The sequence below is a fragment of the Miscanthus floridulus genome, chromosome 7, assembly GCF_019320115.1.
Source record: "Miscanthus floridulus cultivar M001 chromosome 7, ASM1932011v1, whole genome shotgun sequence".
Lineage (NCBI taxonomy): Eukaryota > Viridiplantae > Streptophyta > Magnoliopsida > Poales > Poaceae > Miscanthus > Miscanthus floridulus.
Window position 1 is genome coordinate 113,916,403 of NC_089586.1, and position 23,176 is coordinate 113,939,578.

The 23,176-nt window shown below is 43.7% G+C and overlaps 2 protein-coding genes across 2 annotated transcripts; both read left to right on the top strand.

Moving 5' to 3' along the window:
• The first annotated feature begins 283 nt into the window (after positions 1 to 283).
• Positions 284 to 688, top strand: LOC136466092 (uncharacterized). Its single transcript, XM_066464570.1, has one exon. The coding sequence runs from the start codon at positions 284 to 286 to the stop codon at positions 686 to 688; it is 405 nt and encodes a 134-aa protein (XP_066320667.1).
• Positions 689 to 8,841: 8,153 nt separating this feature from the next.
• Positions 8,842 to 11,861, top strand: LOC136464336 (outer envelope pore protein 16-3, chloroplastic/mitochondrial-like). Its single transcript, XM_066463296.1, has 3 exons — positions 8,842 to 8,997; positions 9,180 to 9,502; positions 11,484 to 11,861. The coding sequence occupies exons 2-3, from the start codon at positions 9,199 to 9,201 to the stop codon at positions 11,624 to 11,626; spliced, it is 447 nt and encodes a 148-aa protein (XP_066319393.1). The 5' UTR covers positions 8,842 to 8,997; positions 9,180 to 9,198; the 3' UTR covers positions 11,627 to 11,861.
• The last annotated feature ends 11,315 nt before the right edge of the window (positions 11,862 to 23,176 follow it).

Genomic DNA, 23,176 nt, shown 5'->3' on the forward strand with positions numbered 1-23,176 from the left:
TTCTTTTCTTTTGAAGGATAAAGAAGTTCATTGTTACATACACACTCCGATCTCCATTACGATTTTTGGTCCTTAACTACCCAGATTTCTGAGCATGCCCTTGATTATGTTTATGCAGATTTCTAGTATATCTTTTTTTACTAGACTGCCCAAAGGACCAGTTGTCTTGACGAAGTACTTCATTTCCAACAAGCAATCAGATAAAACAAAAGGAGCAGCTTCAACAGAGCCTGCAGCTCCAGTGATTGGACTGACCAATATTTGCACTGCTGAAATTGAATCCATGGGTAGAGGAAGAGGGAGAGGGAAGAAGCTAACCACTGTCAGGAGCCACGAAGACAAATGTAGCAGTGGTGAAGAAGTTGTGCCTGCAAAAAAGAGGAGGGGAAGGCCCCAAAAGCACTTCGCCAATAAGATCGATCAAGCAGATGTTGAAAATTTTGTAGAAAAGGTCGATGGCGACCAAGAAGAAGTTGATGATGCCAAGCTGAAGAACAGCGCTGCAGCCGGTGGTAACAAGAGGGGCAGGCCGTTGAAAGAGGGCTCTAATATTGTCATAGAAGATAGTAACTTTATTGTTCGATCAAGCAGTGGTGAATCAACAAGGACCAATGGATTCAGGCAGATTGGGAGCCGGCGGAAAAACAAGCCCCGGCGAGCAGCAGAGGCAGGACTAGAATGCAAGTGAATCATCCCTGTGGTTTTCAGTACAAGGTAGCATCCAATTTTTTTGCTATATTGTCATGTCTAGTAGCTCCCAGTGCTGAAAAACAAAACTCATGTCTAGTAGCTCCCAGTGCTGAAAAACAAAATGTAAACTAGCATGTTCAGATTGCATGCCTCAGTTTTTTTTCCTTGACCCGAAGTGTATGAACTAATGGTACACCTACTTGTTCAGCTGCTCTAGGCCTGATTCTATTTGAGCTGCTTGTAGCAGAGATTTTACCTTTCAGTTTACAAAAACTGGTGATACCAGAAGGTGTTCCTGCAATTTTGATTAGTCTGGTCTTCTCATTTGCTCTTACTGCAATTATTTGTAGTTTATTAAGTTCTGGAAATGAAAAAGAACACAAGTGCTGTCTTGAGGATCTGTTATCTGCTGTTCTTAGGTCGCTGAACTAATATCTATTGTATATAGTTTGCTAGATAAATCTGGTTATTTGATCAGGGAATAGCTTGTTTGGATAAGAATTTACATTTACCATATCTGAGTACATTTAGGTCAACTTGGATTATACTCAGGTTTGATCATTTCTATCCATGTATGTGACAAATAACCTTTAGGCCCCGTTTGGATCTTCGAATTAAATTTATTAATCATAATTTAGACATATATTAATTAAACTAATATGGTTGTATATTGATTATATTTATATATTATTGTTGGCTATACGAGAAAGATACTTATATGTTGCATTTCTACCGTAAGGGAGTAAGTTGAAGAGCGTGTTATAAGTTGCAAAGTAGAAACATAGAATGATGCTCTATAGAATTAATTTTCATCTTTCACCCTATGAATTTGAGATAGCCTTATATATGAACTTTGAAAAGTTATGGAATATCAAATTTCAAGCTAAATAGCCAAATTTATTAAGTATATTTTAATTCCTTCATATGAAAGGATCTAAATGCCCCTTATAGATTTGTACTACATGAATGAAAATGTCAGTTCATTTTGATGACTTATTTCAGGCTTCGTAAAACTGGAAGGCATCAATATTTAATGGAATTTGATCTTTCGTTTTTTTAGAAACTGTTTGGCAGGACTGAAAAATAAATAAAAATACTGTTATTGTTGAGAGGGGAAAATACTGTTTTGTCTGAAAACACTGTTCACGTAAACAGTGAACCTTTGAGTGCGCTGGCAAGCCCAGCCTCAGCCGGCCGGCCAGCCGAACGCACCCAAATTTGATCTTTCGTTATTTGAATTAAAACACAAGAACAAAATATATCGTGATCCTGACACCCGGAGTGGAAATGGAATGGCATGGCACTGCCACAGGACTCGATGCCTATGGGTTTAGGGATCACCTTCAGCCTGTTCGTTCGTTCGATGGTTTCAGTCAAAACTTATTAAGTCAGTCAGCAGTATTTTTCTCTCAAAATAAATCAGCATCGACCAAACTTATGACCCTATAAACCAACAAGGGCATAGCGGCGATCGCCCCCGCCAATGGCTCCGATGGCTGCCGTGGGCCGAGTACGTCTACAACACGGCCTACTAGTCGTCCCTTCGGGAGACACCGTTCCATGTGGTGTACGGCCGCGACCCGCCCACCATCCGCTCGTACGAGCCCGGCGAGACTCGGGTCGCCGCTGTCGCCCGGGACATGGAGGAGCGCGACGACTTCCTCGCCGACGTACGCCATCGCTTGTAGCAAGCCCAGGCAGTCCAGAAGCTGCACTACGACAAGCATCATCGGCAGGTGTCTTACTCCGTCGGGGACTAGGCCCTCCTTCGCCTCCGCCAGCGTGCCGCGTCGTCCCTGCCTCAAGCGCCTACGGGCAAGCTGAAGGCCCGCTTCCTCGGCCCGTACCGCGTCATCAAGCTCATCAACGATGTCGCGGTGCGCTGGAGCTACCCCGCAGGCTCGCATCCACGACGTATTCCACGTGGGCACCCTCAAGAAGTTCATCGGAACAACCGCCGACGACTCCCCCATCCCTGCCTGACATCAAGCATGGCTCGATCGTCCCTGCACCAGACCGCGTGACTCAGGCTCGTTTGGCCCGTGGAGGTCCGTCAGTCTTGGTCTACTGGCGCGGCGAGCCGGCATCATCAGCCATCTAGGAGGACCTCGACGAGTTTCGCGCCACATATCCAGAATTTCAGCTCGAGGACGAGCTGGATCTCGAGGGGGGAGAGATGTCATGTGGGGCCAAGGCTACGTCAGGCGCCGGCGCAACCGCGACGTACGCCGCGCCGAGGAACGCGCGAACCGCGCGGGCCAGGCCGTTCCAGCGAGCAGTGGCTAGATGGAAAATTAGGACGGTTAGTTTGTTAAGTCCCTAGAATCAAGGAGGGATTAGTTTTCCTTTCGGTTGGCCGCATGGCTATATGTATCCAGTGACAAGAAGTTTAGGAATTAAGCAATGAATTATCCCTAAACTCTCCTCTCTCTCTCTCTCATTCAACTAAGCCTGCGGCGGAGGGGTAAACCTCGCCAGAGAAGACGGATCGCAACTACGAGTTACGTAATTGGGGTCGTGCTATCCTAGGGTTTGAGGTCCTTGACATCAACCTACAGCTGTCCAAAGTCCAAACAAGCATGTGCAAAACAACAAAAACAGATTACAAACAAGCTTTGAGAAACGGGAACATATACTCTACTCCATAGCTCAGGTACCGTTTAGATGGCAAATTTTTTTGGCGAAATGTCACTGTAGTACTTTCGTTGTTATTTAGCAATTAATGTCCAATCATAGTCTAATTAGGCTTAAAAGATTCGTCTCGTGAATTTCGTCTAAACTGTGTAATTAGTTTTATTTTTTATTTATATTTAATGCTTCATACATGTGTCCAAAGATTCGATGTTACGAAAAATCTTAAAAAATTTGGTATTTTGGAGTGGAACTAAATAGGGTCTCAGTAAGGACCTGACATCAAGGGCAGCGAGTACATTTTCTGCGACACTTTAAACAGCCTGTCGATATATACAGTGTGTGATACAGTATATTCATTCAGGAATACGACAGTGCCATTGCAGTTGCAGGCGTACGGGACTACAGGCACAGACCTCGTCCCGGTTGGGACATTTGATTTGGATACCCTACATTACTGTAAAAATCCGCGGAGTTGGCAGCTGTGAAAGGTAGAAGACGAAATTGTTCAGACAAAGAAAGATAGAAGATGAATTCAGATTCAAAGTAAAGGGCAGAAAAATAATCATAGTGTCAGGATTCACTCCAATTTAATACGGCCACTTGCCGCAAATTGCTGAAGTCGGCTTTGCTTTGTCTAATCCCTATAACCTGTTGATACTGTTAAAGTCAGTTACAGCTAGCAATGCTGTGATTGTAACAGTTCATATTACAGGTATAGTTGAAACAATAAACACCGAAAAGCATCCAGTGGTAATTTTGGAAAGACAAAAGCTTAACACTATTCAGCTGTTGAAAAGAATAATAATGCCTAAACAAAATTACTGCTTGGTAGCAAAATTACCACACACAAAAAAAAATGGCTCACCCAAACCAGGTGTCATACACTCATACAGGAGCATTGTTCACTCCTCCACCTGGAGCTGGAACCAGCGCATCGGAGAACTGTGGCTGGCATCTTCTCTTGGAACAAAGCCGTGGCCTAGGTTGTCAGGTTGTCAGGTATTAAGGCAACTAACCTCGTAGGAGTATTGGTAAAAATAACTTCCACCAACATGGAACAAAAATCCCATTATGGTAAAAGTTAACCGCGTCCCTAGGATCCATCTTGCCCACCCATTTCTTTAATTAATCAAACAGTCGAAGCACTCTCCCCCTCCCCCATTTTTCAACGGTTGGTAGACTGTAAATAAATAAAAGCATAAACAAATAGCTAATGGCCCCTCAACAAGCTAGATATTTAAAAAATCCTGGAGCAGAACCAAACCTCTCTCCTCCCTAACCCCAGCCGGTGTGCTGCTGCGGCTGCCCCAGCAGCTATTGGAGCTCAACCATCCAGAACTCCAGGGCGCTAGCGGTTCGTTGATAGAAACCCTCCTACTTCCCTTCCTGCACACCACATCTCAATCTTTGCCGCGACTTCCCGATCTGCGGTACTTCCGGCATCGCGAGCCGAAGTTTGCCACCGATCCATTAGGTCCTTTGCATTCCTTTTCCTCCAGCGCCGGCAAAGTTTCCATCTTTTCGCCAACAGACTTGAGAAATGGGGTGCATGACGCTCCTTGGAGTAGACGCAAGCTTTATGGAAGGTCAGATTCTTGTTTTTCATCAATCCATTAATGTATGGAGCGGATCGGCTGTTGAATCGGCCCCTGTTTCTGTTTCTTTTTCGTTCATATATAAGTTAAAAATCTCTCTTTTTACTTTATCTAGTTATTAGATGCGTATTGCTTCCTATTTGTGTAACTTCCAATTGGGTATATGCATGTTGTTTGATTTGAATTCGTCGATTCTCGATAGACATCCTTGTTTCTGTTTCTTATTCTTAGTTTCGTTCATATATATATTTTTTTTAAAAAAATCTCTCCTTTTCGTTTTACTTTATTTGATTAGATGCGTATTTCTTTCTATTTTATATAGCTTTCATTTGGGTATATGTGTGCCTTTTGATTTGAATGAATCGATTTTCGATTAACATGGATCTCAATAGACCTCGTAGTCCATTCTCTCTCTTTTCTTTTCTTTTGAAGGATAAAGAAGTTCATTGTTACATACACACTCCGATCTCCATTACGATTTTTGGTCCTTAACTACCCAGATTTCTGAGCATGCCCTTGATTCTGTTTATGCAGATTTCTAGTATATCTTTTTTTACTAGACTTTCAAAGGACCAGTTGTCTTGACGAAGTACTTCATTTCCAACAAGCAATCAGATAAAACAAAAGGAGCAGCTTCAACAGAGCCTGCAGCTCCAGTGATTGGACTGACCAATATTTGCACTGCTGAAATTGAATCCATGGGTAGAGGAAGAGGGAGAGGGAAGAAGCTAACCACTGTCAGGAGCCATGAAGACAAAGGTAGCAGTGGTGAAGAAGTTGTGCCTGCAAAAAAGAGGAGGGGAAGGCCCCAAAAGCGCTTCGCCAATAAGATCGATCAAGCAGATGTCGAAAATTTTGTAGAAAAGGTCGATGGCGACCAAGAAGAAGTTGATGATGCCAAGCTGAAGAACAGTGCTGCAGCCGGTGGTAACAAGAGAGGCAGGCCGTTGAAAGAGGGCTCTAATATTGTCATAGAAGATAGTAACTCTATTGTTCGATCAAGCAGTGATGAATCAACAAGGACCAATGGATTCAGGCAGATTGGGAGCCGGCGGAAAAACAAGCCCCGGCGAGCAGCAGAGGCAGGACTAGAATGCAAGTGAATCATCCCTGTGGTTTTCAGTACAAGGTAGCATCCAATTTTTTTGCTATATTGTCATGTCTAGTAGCTCCCAGAGTCCCAGTGCTGAAAAACAAAACTCATGTCTAGTAGCTCCCAGTGCTGAAAAACAAAATGTAAACTAGCATGTTCAGATTGCATGCCTCAGTTTTTTTCCTTGACCCGAAGTGTATGAACTAATGGTACACCTACTTGTTCAGCTGCTCTAGGCCTGATTCTATTTGAGCTGCTTGTAGCAGAGATTTTACCTTTCAGTTTACAAAAACCGGTGATACCAGAAGGTGTTCCTGCAATTTTGATTAGTCTGGTCTTCTCATTTGCTCTTACTGCAATTATTTGTAGTTTATTAAGTTCTGGAAATGAAAAAGAACACAAGTGCTGTCTTGAGGATCTGTTATCTGCTGTTCTTAGTTTGCTGAACTAATATCTATTGTATATAGTTTGCTAGATAAATCTGGTTATTTGATCAGGGAATAGCTTGTTTGTATAAGGATTTACATTTACGATATCTGAGTACATTTAGGTCAACTTGGATTATACTCAGGTTTGATCATTTCTATCCATGTATGCGACAAATAACCTTTAGCCCCGTTTGGATGCTTCGAATTAAATTTATTAATCATAATTTAGACATATATTAATTAAACTAATATGGCTGTATATAGATTATATTTATATATTATTGTTGGCTATACGAGAAAGGTACTTATGTGTTGCATCGAGTTGAAGAGCGTGTTATAAGTTGCAGAGTAGAAACATAGAATGATGCTCTATAGAATCAATTTTTATCTTCCACTCTATGAATTTGAGATAGATTTATATGTGAACTTTGAAAAGTGGTGGAATGTTAAATTTTAAGCCAAATAGCCTAATTTATTAAGTAGATTTTAATTTATTCAGATGAAAGGATCTAAATGGCCCCTTATAGATTTGCAGTACATGAATGAAATGTCAGTTCATTTTGATGACTTATTTCAGGCTTCGTAAGACGGGAAGGCATCAATATTTAATGGAATTTGATCTTTCGTTTTTTTAGGAAACTAAATTTTATCTTTCGTTATTTGAATTAAAACACAAGAACAAAATATATCGTGATCCTAACACCCGGAGTGGAATGGAATGGAATGGCACTGCCACAGGACTCGATGCCTATCGGTTTAGGTATCACCTTACTATCACAAGTTCACAGCATCCACCATCTCCCCTGTTCGAACCCGACACGGGACAAGGTCGGCAGAGAGCTTTTTTGGCAAAAAAGCTGCGGCACTTTGCGACCGGCGACCCACACCCACCCCTGGTGGTGGCCTGCCGTTGCGGCCCGCGCTGCTGGCACATGGGATCTCGCCCGACGGACGCGCTCGGTCACGCTCGAGAGGAGCTCCCAGCGTGTGTTAGCAGTAGAGGGGAAGAATGGTAGCAGGGAGGAGAAACAAGACGAACAACACGAACCTGGCCGGGTAGGTTTCGTAGTTCACGAACCACCCTGTAGGGTTATTCTAAATGTTATACACTGAACAGTCGGTCACTTGTTGTTTAACTATTATTTGGATTACATGACCATTTAAACAGGTAAAACAGCCATTTAAACGGGGTAAACGATCGATTAAATGAAAATAATGTACTAAATGATGTGTAAATAGGTTAACAGTGCCGCCACGCCATCACCCAATCATCCTTGACAATCGACCCAAGTTTTAGGGTCTCAGTTCTCAAATAGTCAGATCTTTATTGCACCTTAGTTGGAACACCATGCAGTTTCTACATGAACAGAGGTATGAGGTATCAAAGGGCACTCTCAACCAAGAAACTACGTGATTTCTATGTTCATTAATTAAGGTGCCACCTAAACAAAAAAAGTGACGTGACACTACAATTAAAGAAGAGAGATGAGGAAATGGTTCTTTTTAGATAAAAAAATCATGTCTATATGAGAACCAAAACATGAAGATATGTGATAGGGACATGATGCAAAGAGAAGACATGTGATTGGATAAAAACTATAATATAGAAATTATCCATTAGGAACGTAGTTTATATGTAAATAAATTAATAAACATAGAAACTACATGTGTTTTTAGCAGTGGGACTGCCCTAACGAGTAACAAAGTACTGTCTCGTCCAGAAACACAGTTAATTTGAGATAAGAGTCTGTACTTTGTGTTCCACTTGGACCGAGAGCATCTCCAAGAGTTTTCAAAACTCACTCCCAATCTTGATTTTTTTTACAAGATTAAAAAAACACTCTCCAACAACTCTCTATCTCAACTCCTAAACTTTTTGCACTTGGAAAAACTGATCCATTTGCGCATGCATCAATCCGCCAATCCGATGGTGGAATTGCATGGGAAAGAATAAAAGTATGGATAGGGTCTCCAATGCAAAAGTACGAGAGAGAAAAAAACTATAAAAATAGTTGGGGGGATTTAGGAAAAATCCAGGATTATTAATGCAAAGTTACCCTCTATCTTTAGGAGCTAGATAATATGCTCCTAACTTTTTTAGCCACTTGGGAAACTCTTTGATTTACCTAACTGATTTTTTTTAGAAACTATTGAAGATGCTCTGAGTTAATTGCGCAGCTTAGTAAATTGATAATTAATTGATTAGTTGAATTCGGATGTACTGTTTTTTTAGGAAGTTGGATGTACTAGTCTGTTTACGGACTCGCTGCTATGCATCTGATCCGAATTTCTTAACGTGGTCCCTTTGTGAGGCCCATGCAGACAGACCAGCCTTTTCCGCAGCAGCGAAGCAGCCCACGCGCCAACCAGGCCCGGAACCCCGCACCAACGCCGCCGGCGGCCGGGCTCCCCACTCCTACGGCGCTGCCGACGACGCGATTGGCGATTCCATTTCGACCCCGAGACTTCCATCCGTCCGCCCCTGAACCCTCAACCTTCTCCGCCCCCGCCTCGGCACTCGGCGGCCGCCGGTACGCACCGCGCAGTCTCGAGACAGGTAACCCACTCCCCTCTCCGCTCAACTCCTCTTCCAACGCGGCGGACAGCCTCACCCCCACACCCACCTAGACCAAGCGCACGCTGCCACTAGATCCCGATCTCTCCTGCCAAGTGCCGAGGGTTGGGGCTCGCTGGATCCCGAGTCACGTGCGGCTTTGATTCGCTGCACCTGTCGTGCAGGAACCGGAGGAGCGAAGCGATGGAGGAGGACTCGCCGCTGACGAAGACGGTGAAGGGCGCGGTGACGGGGCTCGCCACGGGGACCATCTGGGGCACCGTCGTCGCCACCTGGTACGACGTGCCCCGTGTGGAGCGCCACGTCGCGCTCCCAGGCCTCATCCGGACGCTCAAGATGTGCGGCACCTATGGGGCTACCTTCGCCACCATCGGAGGCCTCTACATCGGCGTCGAGCAGCTCGTGCAGAGCCAGCGCAAGAAGCGCGACTTCGTCAACGGGGCCGTCGGCGCGTTCGTCGCCGGAGCCTCCGTCTGCGGCTACAGAGGTTAGAAACTTGCAGTTTTTAACAAATGCGCCTGGGAAGACTTGGCTTTAGTTTCTGGTCACTTCTGATGCCTTAAATTTCTTACTTATTGTTGATACTGGCATGCAGACATGTAGAGGTTAACTGGGAATTAGTGATTGTTACTTACTGCCATATATTTCACATAATGTGATGGTAAAGTCAGCTAGGTTACGGGTGATTGTTGGGTCTAATTAGTGAAGCTTAAGCTCAAATAAGAAAGAAGGAATAGTACTGGGATTTTGGGATCAAATCGATGCATGGTTTAGTTCTATCTTTTTCTGAGTCACTGGAAATGTTGTTTATTCATGTCACTGAATAGGCATAACTCTTGTAGCAATTAAAAAAAACTCCTGTACCATTATACATTGCTTTGGCAATAGTCCCATGAACATAACATCCATAGGTAACAATTGAGGTTAGCTGGCACATTGTGTCTGTGTAGATCGGTGCGCTATATATGACTGCACGGTGTTAATGGTTACTTACAATCTTATGCACTTCCAGAGCATCCGATTTTCTTTTGTAAGTTGCAAAGACAAATATGTGATTTGACAATGATTACCTTGATTGAATAATACCGTTTGGGTGTCTGGAGCATTTGGATTGGTTCATCCTAAATTTGGATGATGGCATAGTTTGTGCTCCTATATCTATTGACTTCTGGTGACTACACAGTAAGAGTTATTGTGTGGACAGATACGGGTCAAACAGTTGTTTCACTGTTTCATATAATATTTGCTCTATTGTCACAATTTGTGTTCTCTAGTTTAGAAATGATCACACTGAACATTATTCCAGAAGTACTGTCATTTGGGCTAAACAAGTTTCTTCTTCGAGCAATGCAACCTATGGTTCAGACTATTTATAACATCCCATTAAATTTGTAGAACATCTTGGTATTATGAGATAGGAGTATTACCCCACATATCTATCATACAATAAAAATATAGCATGCTCATTTACTTAGAAACTGATTTTGTTTGACATTTATTCACTCCAATTTGTTCTCACTGGAAACTCTAGTAATACGAGTTACAATTACTTAAATGCCTCTATTGGTGGAGATATAATCTTGGTGTATAAAGCACTGTGCGTGGTGATAAATTAGCGTAACACCATAGTGTTGCTTGTAACATCAGTTAGGTTTAGTTAGAAATAAGGGCTAATAAGCAATGGTGTGGGTGAGCATCTGCACAGCATTTCATGCATCAAATAAGCAATTTTGCTTTGAACATACTCCCTCTGCTCATTAAAACATGGTGTTTAGAACAAGATGTTGGTCAAACCTTAAAACTACAAACATAAGTAACTTCCAAATTATTTAGTTTGGAAACATAATCCTACCCCAACTTGCTTGGGACTGAAAGGCTATGTTGTTGTTGTTGGAAACAAGTAAGATATATGTGTAGATTTATATCAGAAAATATTCGTGAAATCTCATAGATTTTGATGGGTTTTAAGAATACATCTAGAAGATATTAACAGTCAAAGATACGCATCAAAGATCATACAGAGTAAAATGTGTAAAGTATTTTTGACCGGAGGGAGTATATGTTTCATAGTAACAGTATTGTCATGCTTATGCTTTGATTAGCTCCCTGTTTGTTTTATTGACTGCCAATTGATGCAAACTATTACTAATACACGTATCTATTTCTTCAGAAATTAGCAATGCAGTTGCGCTTGTCCCATGGATTAGTATAACTCTGATCAACTGGATGACTGATCCTTAAATACAAGTTTGCATTCCAATGATTGATGGATAGTTTAGATAAATGTAGTGCAACTTATATAACTGGTTAATAATAATTTTCATGTGAACTTTGTTGTTCATTAAGATGGAATGCAAGAAACCTGTCAGTTGTGAACAGCTTTGAGTCTGGACTGATATATGTGCTTGTATCTAGTATATTGGCTGTCAACTCTGATTTCTGCCTTAATCTGGATGCCACTTTGGCAGGAAAGAGTATTCAGTCAGCCCTCATCGGAGGCTCCTGCCTGGCCTTCACATCTGCTGTGCTGGACATTGGTGGCAATACAACCAGAGTGGACAACGGCAAAGAGTACTATGCCTACACAACTGAGAAGAAGCCTGCAAATTGATTTTAAGTCTGTGTTTGTAGCAAACGATCTTGCAAGCCATCAACTCAGTGAATTTGAAGCTGATGTGCAGTTTTATGTCAGTTTTGCTGATGCAGTTAGTTCCTAAGCAAATCCATGGCAACTTGTTTATCGCTGATGCTTGAGAGGGACGGGAATGACACTCAGACTAAATCTTTGATTTGCTTTCTTGTGATCGTCGATCACAATAAACGCAGTGGCGCGATATACTGTGTAATTGTCTATTTTCCCCTGGTAGAGCATGAAATGCTGAAGTTCCTTTTTTGTGATATATAAAGCATAACATTTAGCATCTAATTGTGCATTGAAACATGTAATTTATAGGAAAGTTCTATAAACACCAGTGCTGTAAATAGCGGGTCAAGACATTTAGCAAAGTCTAAGGAAATATCTAAGCAAGCTGTAGTGGCCGCTATAGCGACGCTAAGACATTTAGCTTTTTCTAAAATAAACATGCATATTACCGCTTTGGCATTTAGGCCTTGTTCGGCTTACTCCTATATTCGACTTGTTCGGTTTTTTTTTTTCAGCCGGAACAGTATTTTTTCTCACAACAATTCATCCAGTACTGACTTGCATCTGTCTCTGTTCTCAGCTATCACATTCTTCATGCCAATACCGCAACCGTTTGGCAATGTAGTTGGTGCACATAGGCCAAGGGGACGGCCACGGCCGCGACCTCTGCAGTCACCGCACGCAGCTATGACACGTAGCTGCCTCTAGAAATCACTCTCATCCTCTCATAGGCGTCGTTCCGGCCATTATTGCCTCGATACACATCATCACCATGTCGCCGCAAAATGTTCTGAACTCAGAGCGTGGTCTTGGAGAATACAGACAGGAGAATTGGAGATGTTAGGTTTTGTGAGCATGCTAATACACCATGTATAGATAGGCTAAACATGGGTAAATAAAAATTTTGCTAGGTCTTATTTGTTTATAGGTCGTCCGACTACACATTTAGCGCTGCTAAATTAAGTTACCGCTAAAGCGTGTAGCACCGATAATTGTCCAAAATAGAGCTCGTACCCGGTAATATATATGTAATATCTTAATGACACCCTGTCCAAAAAGCTATATCAGACTACACGTGTTATAGCCTGGTATTTTCAACACTGCTATACACAAATACTCAAATACTCGAATACATGTACTGATGTACAGGATTCTCTAGGAAGACATGTCTCTAGGTCCCTTAATATTCGTATTCGTTAATGTCGAACATTCCAACGATTCAAAAGTTGTTGGATGGTTCGTTACATCAATTTTTAACTAAAGAATGTAATGGAGAGGCGGTCTATACTGATGTCCCGCATGCACCCGCACCCCCCCTGCCCCCAACGCCGCATGCACTTGCTGTGCCTGTACGCCCGACCCCAATATGCTGGTGCGCGTAGAGCTGCGCGCCCGTGCCTGCTGATGTGCATGCAGGTGACGACCACCCGCGCTCACTTTGCTTGCCACGCACGTGGGACCGCCTCCGCATGCGCCCGCTTCCTGCGCCTGTTAATGTTGCAACATGAAGCACTTCTGCAACATGCGTCTGAAACAGGTGAAACATACTCTTGCAGCATATATGTATAGCAACCACAAATATGCAACATCTAGATAAAACACCTTGCAACATACGTTTAAAACAGATGAAACATTTTAAACAGATGCTTGCAACATATGTGTATAGCCGCTGAAACATATACAACATCTAGATCACAACACTTGCAACATACGTCTGCAAACATATGAAACGGTTTGAACAAACGCTTGCAACATGCCTTTGAAACACTCGTAACATATGCAACATGTGCAACATCCCCGATCTACTTTTGTAACATCCATATTAAACTATTGCAACATGCTTTAGAAACTTCTAAAACAATTGAAACGCATATTTGCAACATAGGGGGAGAGAGACCTAGACTGGTCAATTCCAGTCAAAGGGTGGGAGCCGACGGTGAGCCGCTACGTGCGAGCACCACCACCGCTAGCGCTAACGACACCGAGCTTGACTCGGAGGCGACGATGGGGAATGGGGGGCAGGGAGCGCCATGGCTGCCAGGGTAGGGGGAGCACCGTTGCCAAGGTGAGAGAGGACACCGCGCCGAGGGGGAGAGCCACCGACTCCCCTACAACACCGCCACGCTACCTCCATGGATCTCGCTCGTGCTCCATGGATCTCACCAGGGTGGGGAAGAGGACCACCGGATCCGCTGGCGTTGGACGCTCCCGATGGGTAAGGACATCGGGGTGGGGGACGAAACCCCCGAGGTGAGGGATGAGGGCACCGGCGATAGCCAGGGAGGCGGCCATGGCCGCATGTGGGGGTGGGGCAGGGTGCGAGCGCGGAAGGGATAAGAACGGGGAGGAGGAAGCGAGGGCAAGCGGCGCGTGTGGGAGTGAGCGGCGAAAGACATCCGTCCGAACGAGAATTTGTTTTTGTTTAGGGCCTGCTCCTTGGGAGCCACGTCCAGATGGTTTTTAACACTTTTTCTAAACTATTTTTAATTCTAACATTGTTTGTTTTTTTTCTTTCAAAAGTAACACTTTTGGCCACGCCTATTTCCAGGGCGCGGCGAAACAACGCTGCCACGCCATGCATGGCGGTGCGGTAGGAGTGCATATGTGGCAACGTCCCAGCCCGCTGGTCACTGACGTGGCAGGCCTTGCCGCGCCACCCGTCAGGGAGCGGTAGAGCGAAATAGAGGCCCGCATCCCGGTCCCTTTCCTCCCTCTCTGTTTCACTCTACGCCACCCAGCCACCGCACAGCAGCCGCCTCCACGCCGCCCAGCCCCCACCGCCGTGCCTCCTAGCCCGCGCCACCACGCCATTGCCTCCCGGTTCCCCCACGGCCGGCCGCCAACTTTCCCTCCCTTGCCGGCCCCCTCCCTACCTTCCCCAAAGCTCCTCCTCGGCCTTGTCATGGTAATGAAGCTCCTCCTCGACCTCCACGGTGGATCAAAGGATTTAAATGAGTAGTTAGGGTATGGAGAAAAATATGAGTTTGTTAGAACGTTGGATTAAAGACTTAGGATTAGGATTGCCAATGTTAAGGTTAATTGGTTAGTTAGAATTATGATTACCATGTATTCTAAGGTCAATTTTTATATGAATTTTGCTTGTTTGAGTTTGCATCTTAACTTTTATATGTGAATAAATATATGGACACACTGTTGATGCACCAAATTTTATTTTTTTAGTGACCAAAGTATAGTTTTTATATAGTTTGCATGTTTACATCTAAGATAGAGTTTGCACCAAAGTGTAGGTTATATTTTATTTGTTGTAATGCAAATGACTAAGGAGAAGCACCTAGCCACAGTTAGACGACTTGAGGAACCTCCTCTGTGCGAATACGGAGATCGAGCTATGATAAACTCTAAGAATACGTTGGAGTTTGTGTGTCTAAACAAGCACGAAGTAAGTGGAAAGTGTATCTGTTTAAATGTTTATATCTATATGTGTGCGTGTACTAATGTATTCTCTTGTAGCGTTATGGATTTGCATAGTGTCGTTTCAATGAGTGGCTCTATGGTCCTAAAAATCAATGGCCGGAGCCACCAAAGGCAGAGGAAAAGAAGAAAGAGAGGTTAATTTACAAAGCACCTCTAGTCATGTGTGAATTTGGTGTTAAATCCAACTACGGTCTAGTCCCTTCGGAGCTTGGAATAGGCCATTATTGTGGCCATATGGTTGACTATGATGAGGTTGATTATTTTTGTGGTAAACGTAAAATCGTATTTTGTTTCTTTTGCTAAGACATATATGATATAATTTTTCGTTTGAACAGCGCACTAGGAAATGCAAGTGTGAATGTTATGATGGTCAAGCTAAGTTCTTGGATGAACCGAAGGGGTGGCAAGTAATTGCATGGAAGAGGGGATATGGACCTAACTATGTCAACCTATTCATTAAACATCACAAAAAGAAGATGCATGAATTTACTAGACAACACGGTATTTGTAACCCGATCGATGTTAGCCTTGACAAATGGGGGTTGGAGAGATGGAAGGCGTTAGGGGAGGAGAGGGCAAAGGAGGCAAGGGAGGAGACAAGAGTACAGATGTAGGTCTTGAATGACCATGTTGTTGCATTGTGTGCCAGTGAGTGCTTGAAAGACTTTTTATTTTTGCTACCTAATTTTAAATATAATATAATCGCATTGCTAACTAGTTGCATTTTATACATGAAGGGATTGGATGTAGCGAGGACCATGCTGTAGAGTTGGCCCATGCAAGGTATAAGGAAAAGAAGTTAGATGAGCACAGAATGCGAGTTGATCACACCATCCAATCTCTGATTGTGTTGGCCGGTGATGGAGACGAGGATGAGGACGACACTGCCAGATTGAGCGATCTCATTGCTCTTGTGGAGGTGGGCTTGTAGGTGAAGGAGGCTAAGGAAGACACTAGAACACTTAGCGAGCTTATTGCTCAAGCAGATGCAGGCTTGCAGGCAGAGGAGGACGCATTCTTCTCTCAGGCCACAGAGGCCACAGAGGCCACAGGTGAAGCGGAGACAGCTTACTACTGGCGACAGGTAGATCAGGGCAATGCAGGTGAGCCTAGCCACAACAACAAGGTAATGGTAGAGGACTGATACTTGGACGATGAGTTGCTTACTCAGTATGTTTCAGATTGAGATTGATAGAGGTGTGGTAGAGGATTGGTACAGGTGTGCTAGTTCAATGCTTTAGATTTGGTATTTGTATTGTAGTAGAACTTTCTCGGTGCTGCATTGTGTTTCATTGGAACTATTTATGTATTGTACCCATGTAACAAACACTATTTAATTTTTATAACGGACATTGTGTTATCTCATAAAACTTTTGCCACAAAAAATAGTATTACAATGCTGCAATTTGCATGTATTTGTTACATTCTCAGTATATAATGCTTTTGCTTTTGTCATTGTCACACATTTGGGTTTTACTTTTGGGTCTTAGTTTGGTGCCCATCTTGTCCAAACATTATCTAGAAGACTGTACCAATCACTAATGACCATTGCGATCTTTTGAAACCCCCTAAATTATATGCATCCAAATCTTGCTGCTGCTGATGCGCTTAGAAGGGAGTCTAGCCAACGCCCAACATGGGTTTGTCGTGCCACCGTCCACGGTGTGGCTAGGCTGAGGCGCCAGCTGCCATGGCGTGGCAAGGCTGACACACAAGCCACCATGGCACAGCAAGGCTGATGCACCCCCAGCCATGGCGAGACGGTCAAAGCAGTAGCAAATGGAACAAGGCACTTCTATTATGTTCTCACATGAGCCAGGTTATTTCGTCGTGTCAGTTTAATGAATAGGTCAGCAGGAAGGTTAAGTGCACGAGACAATCAATACACAAGTTTAGTAATACTAACTTGTACACATCCCAAGTTCATCGCAAGTTCGACAATACCTCTGTTCGACATAAGTTCAACAAGTCATAACTACGACACAAGTTCATGAATACATAAGTTCGACATTACTTGATATACCACATGTTCCATCAGTATATGGGTGTCCGAGTACAAGGAAGGTATATTGCCACAAGGAAGGTGGAAGGTGTGGGTCTCTGGCCTCCACCTGTGGGTTTCTAATTCAATACAAGAAGTTTTTTTAATTCAAACAATAAGACAAATCAATGCTTCGTACCTCACCAAACGTGTATCAAATCATACCTATTGACAGTAGCAGTGAGAAGTGTAGGGTCGAGGATCGGTAGCCCAGTGTTGAAGACTTGGACAATCTCTAGGAAGCTGACACATTGTATGTACGACTGGTATCATTGGTCCTAGTGGTACGGCTGGTGCGTGCGTAGTCTAAGAGGTAGCAAGTCCTCCTGAAGCTCCGATAGGTGCTTGGCTCGGTGGTCCTTGTCGTAGTGCACCTCAAGAATGGGGTACTATGGATGATGACCCCCCATCCTGGTTCAAATTTCAAATGGATGTGTTAGAACAAACATTAAGAGTACTATAATATGATGGAACATTAATGCATAAAAACAAAGTAAATGTAAAAGGAATAAACTATTATGCAAAATGAGAGAATAAACATATATCATAATTGGTACTAACATAGTAGTTTTAAATAGCATAGCAAACAATTAACATTAATATAATAAAATGTATGCTATATGCACCTACTGCCCTTGTCTTCTATGCCTGCTAGCCTTGTGACCAAGTTCTTTGCAAACGGAGCAAATATTCCTGCCATGGGTCTCGTTGAAGTCTCCCCCTCCGTACATGTCTTTGTCGTACCCTTTCATAGCGTCCATGTCCCCCTTGAGTCACTTCTTCCTCCTACCTTGCCTACCTTCATTAGATCCGGATGCGGTACGTAGTCATAACCATGATAAGGTGGCCACTGTGTTGTGTCAAGGTATGGCTCAAAGCTCCTCTCCCAAATACTAACGGTGTTCGAACGGAGATACAAGGGTGACATATATGGCATATCCTCAAAGTTATACCCACAAACCCTATAGGTCGTGATTAAATGAGAGCAAGGGGCATGCATGATCTGAGGGACGTTACAACTGCACTCTACTTTGTCAAGATCAACTCGGTAGTTTCTTCCACCATAACGTTCGCTGCCCAAGCTTGTGCCACCCTTGCCCTGTACACTAAAGATATGACGGTGGGGTCCATACGGCTCGGCGGTGTGTTGCTTGGCCAAATTCTCGGCCTCCTTCAAATGTTCTACTCTGGCCTTTCCAAATTACCCCTGCTCAGCTATATTCCTCTACACAAGTTCCCACCTCTTGATAAAATATCCATTGCACTTATGAAAGGAGAACTCAACAATTCTAGACACAGACAACGATCAAACTCCGGTGAATACATGGTTGAAAGACTGCGAGGAGTTAGTGGTCATGATGCCATACCTAAAACCCCACTCGTCATATGCTAATGCCCACTTAACCTTCTGTTCCATCTGTGCCTCTAACCAGGCCTTGCCCGCTTCATTTAGCATCTTGTCCAGTTCTCTCTTTGTCTCCTTGAACTGGTGCTCTATACGTACACAACATAGAGCCTTTACCTTGTCACATACCTCCTTCCTCTGACGCCACTAGAAATTAGTGGCAAAGTGTCTCATGCACCATCTGTGCACTAGAGGTGGGAACCCATCTATATGCTCAGCTATAGCATTAAGAAGCCCTGGGTGATGATCTGAGATCAAATATATAGTGCGAGATTGGCCAAGCACTTGTACACATAGAAGCCACATGAACCATGACCATGATTCATTGTTCTCTCCCTCTGCCTAAGCACAAGCCATGGGTACTATCTAGTCCTCTGGATCAACAACAGTAGCCATCATCAAGGTGCCCCTGTACTTTTTAGTTAGGAAAGTGCAATCAACAAGTACGACTGGCCGATAAAACTAGAATGCATGTTCCGTTTGCGCAAATGACCAGAACACACAATACAGGACATGCATCAATGGGTCCCAAAAATACATCCCTTTGGTGTCCACAAACCATTTCAAGCTAGGGTTGTAGTAATGCATTGCACATAAGATGCGGGGCACCCTATTATACGCTTCCTCCCAACAACCCCAACAAATCGCTCGGGCAATTTGCTTACCACGCCAAGCCTTTCCGTACTTCACATTATACTTAACGAATCCAGATATGGACTGTTGTAACGAAGACACCAAAATCTCGTTATTGTCATCAATGAGCCCCAATATACGATGGGCAAGGTAACGTGTAGTGAGCTGATGATAATTTTCCTTCCCCCTATTTGATAGGCAAGTGTGGGGTTCAACCACTTTACTTGTCCTCCACTTGCCATCACTCTATCTCTTTCATGCATTTAACCTCCACATACAACCATTTTTGTATATCATGTGGTACCTCAACTCCTAGCCTGAATGAGTGACGTTGTACGGCCTATTGTAGGATCTCTAGTATGCCTAGGGGGTGAATAGGCCTATAAAAATTCAACTCAAACCGAATTCAAATTCACCCATAGCACTACCGCACCTGTAGGAGAGATTAGTTCACAGTTCAAAATCTTCTCAACAAAATTTATATCGAGTATATTTCTTATCTTCCTGAAGGGTAGTAGATCATAGATCGATAGCTGAAAGTAGTGGGAACACCACACACAAGTAGATCAGCCTCAAATTCTAGAAATCACCTCAATCAACAATATGTCATGCAAGTAATGTAAATCAAGCACAAGTGACACAATGATTTATCCCGTGGTTTGGCTCACCACAAAGGCTTGCCTACCTCCATGTTGTTGAGGTTAGCCACTAAGGCTTAGAGCTATCCAGCACTTCCTCGTTCTCAAGTCAAGAGACTTAACTCTTGAGATGAGGGGTGAGTTTACTAGCTTCAAGAGATGATTACAAACCTCCTGGGGCTACCACATAAGTTGGCAAGCCCCACGAGCAACGCTTTAGTCGGCTAGGAGCTAAGCTCTAAGAGTAATAAACACAACCACCTACCAAAATATGAACCAAGTGCTCTTTAGAGTTTGGGAATCAATGGAGCTGCTCTCTAATCGAGTTTGTGACCCTTTTTCCTCAAAGATTGATGGGTAAATCAATGTATTTGCTTGAGGGCTTGAGGTCAACAATGGAGTGAGAGAGGGAGAGAGCTCCTGCTATATTTTGGGCATGCTCAAGTGAGGAAGAAGAGAGCTGGTTCATTACCATTAGGATGGAAGGGGAAAGGTATATATACCCCTAGCCCCCAATGATCACTAAAATCACAGATAGCCATTGGGAAGGAAAGGGAAAAGTATATATTCCCCCAGCCCTCAATGGATACTGCACCCAAGAGGTTGAGTGAGATGAGGATATGACCAAAGGGTAGGGCAAGCCAGAGCCTGCGACCAAGGGGTTGGGCGAATCAGAGCCTGCGACCATGGGGTCGGGCGAGCTAGAGCCCACAACCGAGGGGTTGGGTGAGCCAAAGCCCGTGACCGAGGGGTCGGGTGAACTGGAGCCTACGACCAAGGGGTCGGGCGAACCGAAGCCCACGACCAAGGGGTTGGGTGAGCCTCTCTTCAAGTGTGGCAGTGCCACACCACGCAAGACAGCTAGGGTAATAGTGAAGTGTAGACTGCCTTGGCTATGCATCTGAGGATGCTTGTGGTTGTTTGAGCACTTGGTAGCACATATTAGCTTAAGCATTGTGCCCCTTTATAGTACAACTTTTCCTATACTCAAATTCAATATATAAAAGAATTTAACTCCTTTGAGTTTGAAGCCATCTACATTTGTAATTGGGGACTCCTCCGTTCCATGTAGCATCCTCGAATATAAGTTCCCTGCTTGTTATCTCGATAAATCTCATTAGTTCTCTAATTGTGTTGTCATTATCACCAAAACCCACAATTAAGGCTTGATTGCACTTTTAATCTCCCCCTTTTTGGTGATTGATGATAACCCAATTAAAGTTTACAAAAGATATGAAATAAATACTGAGACTTTCGAGCCATGGGTGTAGAGCCTCCCCTAAGTATGTGAATAGAGACCACACAACATGTTTTGTTGTTGCAGCACTACCGCACTTGCTATAACAGCACAGATCAGAACAGACACCACACAACATGTGATACATATAACGATATATATTCTAGCACAATTGTATCACAAGCGACAACATAGATTAATAAATGTACATATCCCACACAAAGAGTCAAATACTAGCATTATTTCACAATTTAGAGTTTTAAGCGACTCTCAAACTTTCACCTAACGAAGACTACCCTAAACGGATACGAACATGACTCTAGTTGTAGCAACCTCCATGGCGTCGAAAAAGTTGTTGATCCCTCTAGTTTTCTCCCCCTTTGGCATAAAGCACCAAAAAGAGAAGAAAAGAAGAAAGATCAACACCTACTCGTCATCTCCCTAGATGTTCATCCAATCAATATCATTACCTCCTATAGCCCTAGCACGTCCTACAGCAGTCCTGGCACCACCATCACCATCATCATTGTTGGAGTCAATACGTGCATGGCCCTGACGGTGAGTAGTGGTGGTGTAGCGAGTAGAACGAGTGGAACGCCTCGGCTCCTGTCTTTGACGGTATCCCTCCAGGGTCTCATCCCAATCTACTACTCGTCCCTGCTCCTCCTCCTCCTCATCATCATCATCACCATCTATGTCGAAGAGACTCATAAGGTCATACTATGGAGGAGGTGGAATAGGAGGAAGTGGTGGAAGGTCCTATCACGCTGCTGACGCTACTCAAGCTGTGTCTCATATGCTCTGTCAGCTGCATAGGTGCACTTGTCGAAGATTGCCTTCAACCACTTACCAAACTTCTTCATCTTTCCTCCTCTGAGTAGCTGTAGCTGGCTGGGTCTTCTCAATTTTGTAGACGGTGTGCATCCTGTCCTTTGGAAAATAAAATCTAGTGACTCTCTCAATCATGAACATGAGGTAAGGAGCATAGGGCAGCCCCCTCCTTCCATCCTCCACTGTAAATCTCAACTCAGTCCACATGAATCTAGGGACATTGAATCTGTAATCAATGCCCAAATCCTTGCACACTACATAGGGATTGATCCTCCTTGCCTCTTCCACCAGTTTCCAACTCTTGGAATAGTTGACAACTACATGCTGGCAGGAGTCATCTGAATGCCTCATGATGATCTCACCCTCAAAATCTCTCATGTATCTGCTATCAACACCAGAGAGATGTTGTGGGGTGTTAGAAATGGCATCAGTGGTACGACATGTCATCTCTAGCCTCTCCTTATTTTCAATATATTGCTCGCGCCTCCCCCTATCACCAAGTCCCCTTGGAGCTGCACTACTGCCTGCTGCTGTTGACCTCCCTCGACCACGGCGAGGTGGATCCTTGTCTCTTTGCTCATTCATCTTTCTTTTCCCCCTTCGGTCATTATCTCCATGCTCCATCTTCTCAAATGAGGATGAGAGAGGAGAGGGAAGAAACTGCTCAGGCCAAGGGCAGTAGCAGCCATCAGCGATGTTGAGAGAGGGCTTTGCGAAGATATCAGCTAGTTGCATTTCAGAGCTCACATGGTGATTTTTGATATCTCCTTTGGTTTTATGGTCTCTCAAGAAATGATGACGGATGTCTATGTGCTTGGTTCTAGAGTGGCTTATGGGATTGTTTGCAAGCTTAATGGCACTCTCATTGTCATGTAATAATGGGATTTTGGTAAAAAGACATCCGAAATCATGAAGAGTTTGCCTCATCCAAAGTAGTTAAGCACAACATGCACCGGCCGCAACATACTCGGCCTCGATAGTGGAAAGGGCTACACAATTTTTCTTTTTAGAACTCCAACACACTAGGGATCGTCCAAGGAATTGACATGTCCCCAAAGTGTTTTTTCAATCTACTTTGCAACCGGCGTAATCGGAATCCGAATACCCAAGTAGATTAAACTTAGAGCCCTTAGGATACCACAAACCAAGGTTAGAAGTGTGTACTAAATATGTCAAGATTCTCTTAACGGCCACCAAGTGACACTCTTTTGGGTTAGCTTGAAATCTAGCACACATGCACACACTAAGCATAATATCAGGCCTAGATGCACACAAATAAAGTAGAAAGCCGATCATG

Coding starts and splice junctions, on each gene's coding strand:
- LOC136466092 (XM_066464570.1), top strand. CDS start 284: ATGGGTAGAGGAAGAGGGAGAGGGAAGAAGCTAACCACTGTCAGGAGC.
- LOC136464336 (XM_066463296.1), top strand. CDS start 9,199: ATGGAGGAGGACTCGCCGCTGACGAAGACGGTGAAGGGCGCGGTGACG. Junction 9,503..11,483: donor CTCCGTCTGCGGCTACAGAG/GTTAGAAACTTG, acceptor CCACTTTGGCAG/GAAAGAGTATTCAGTCAGCC.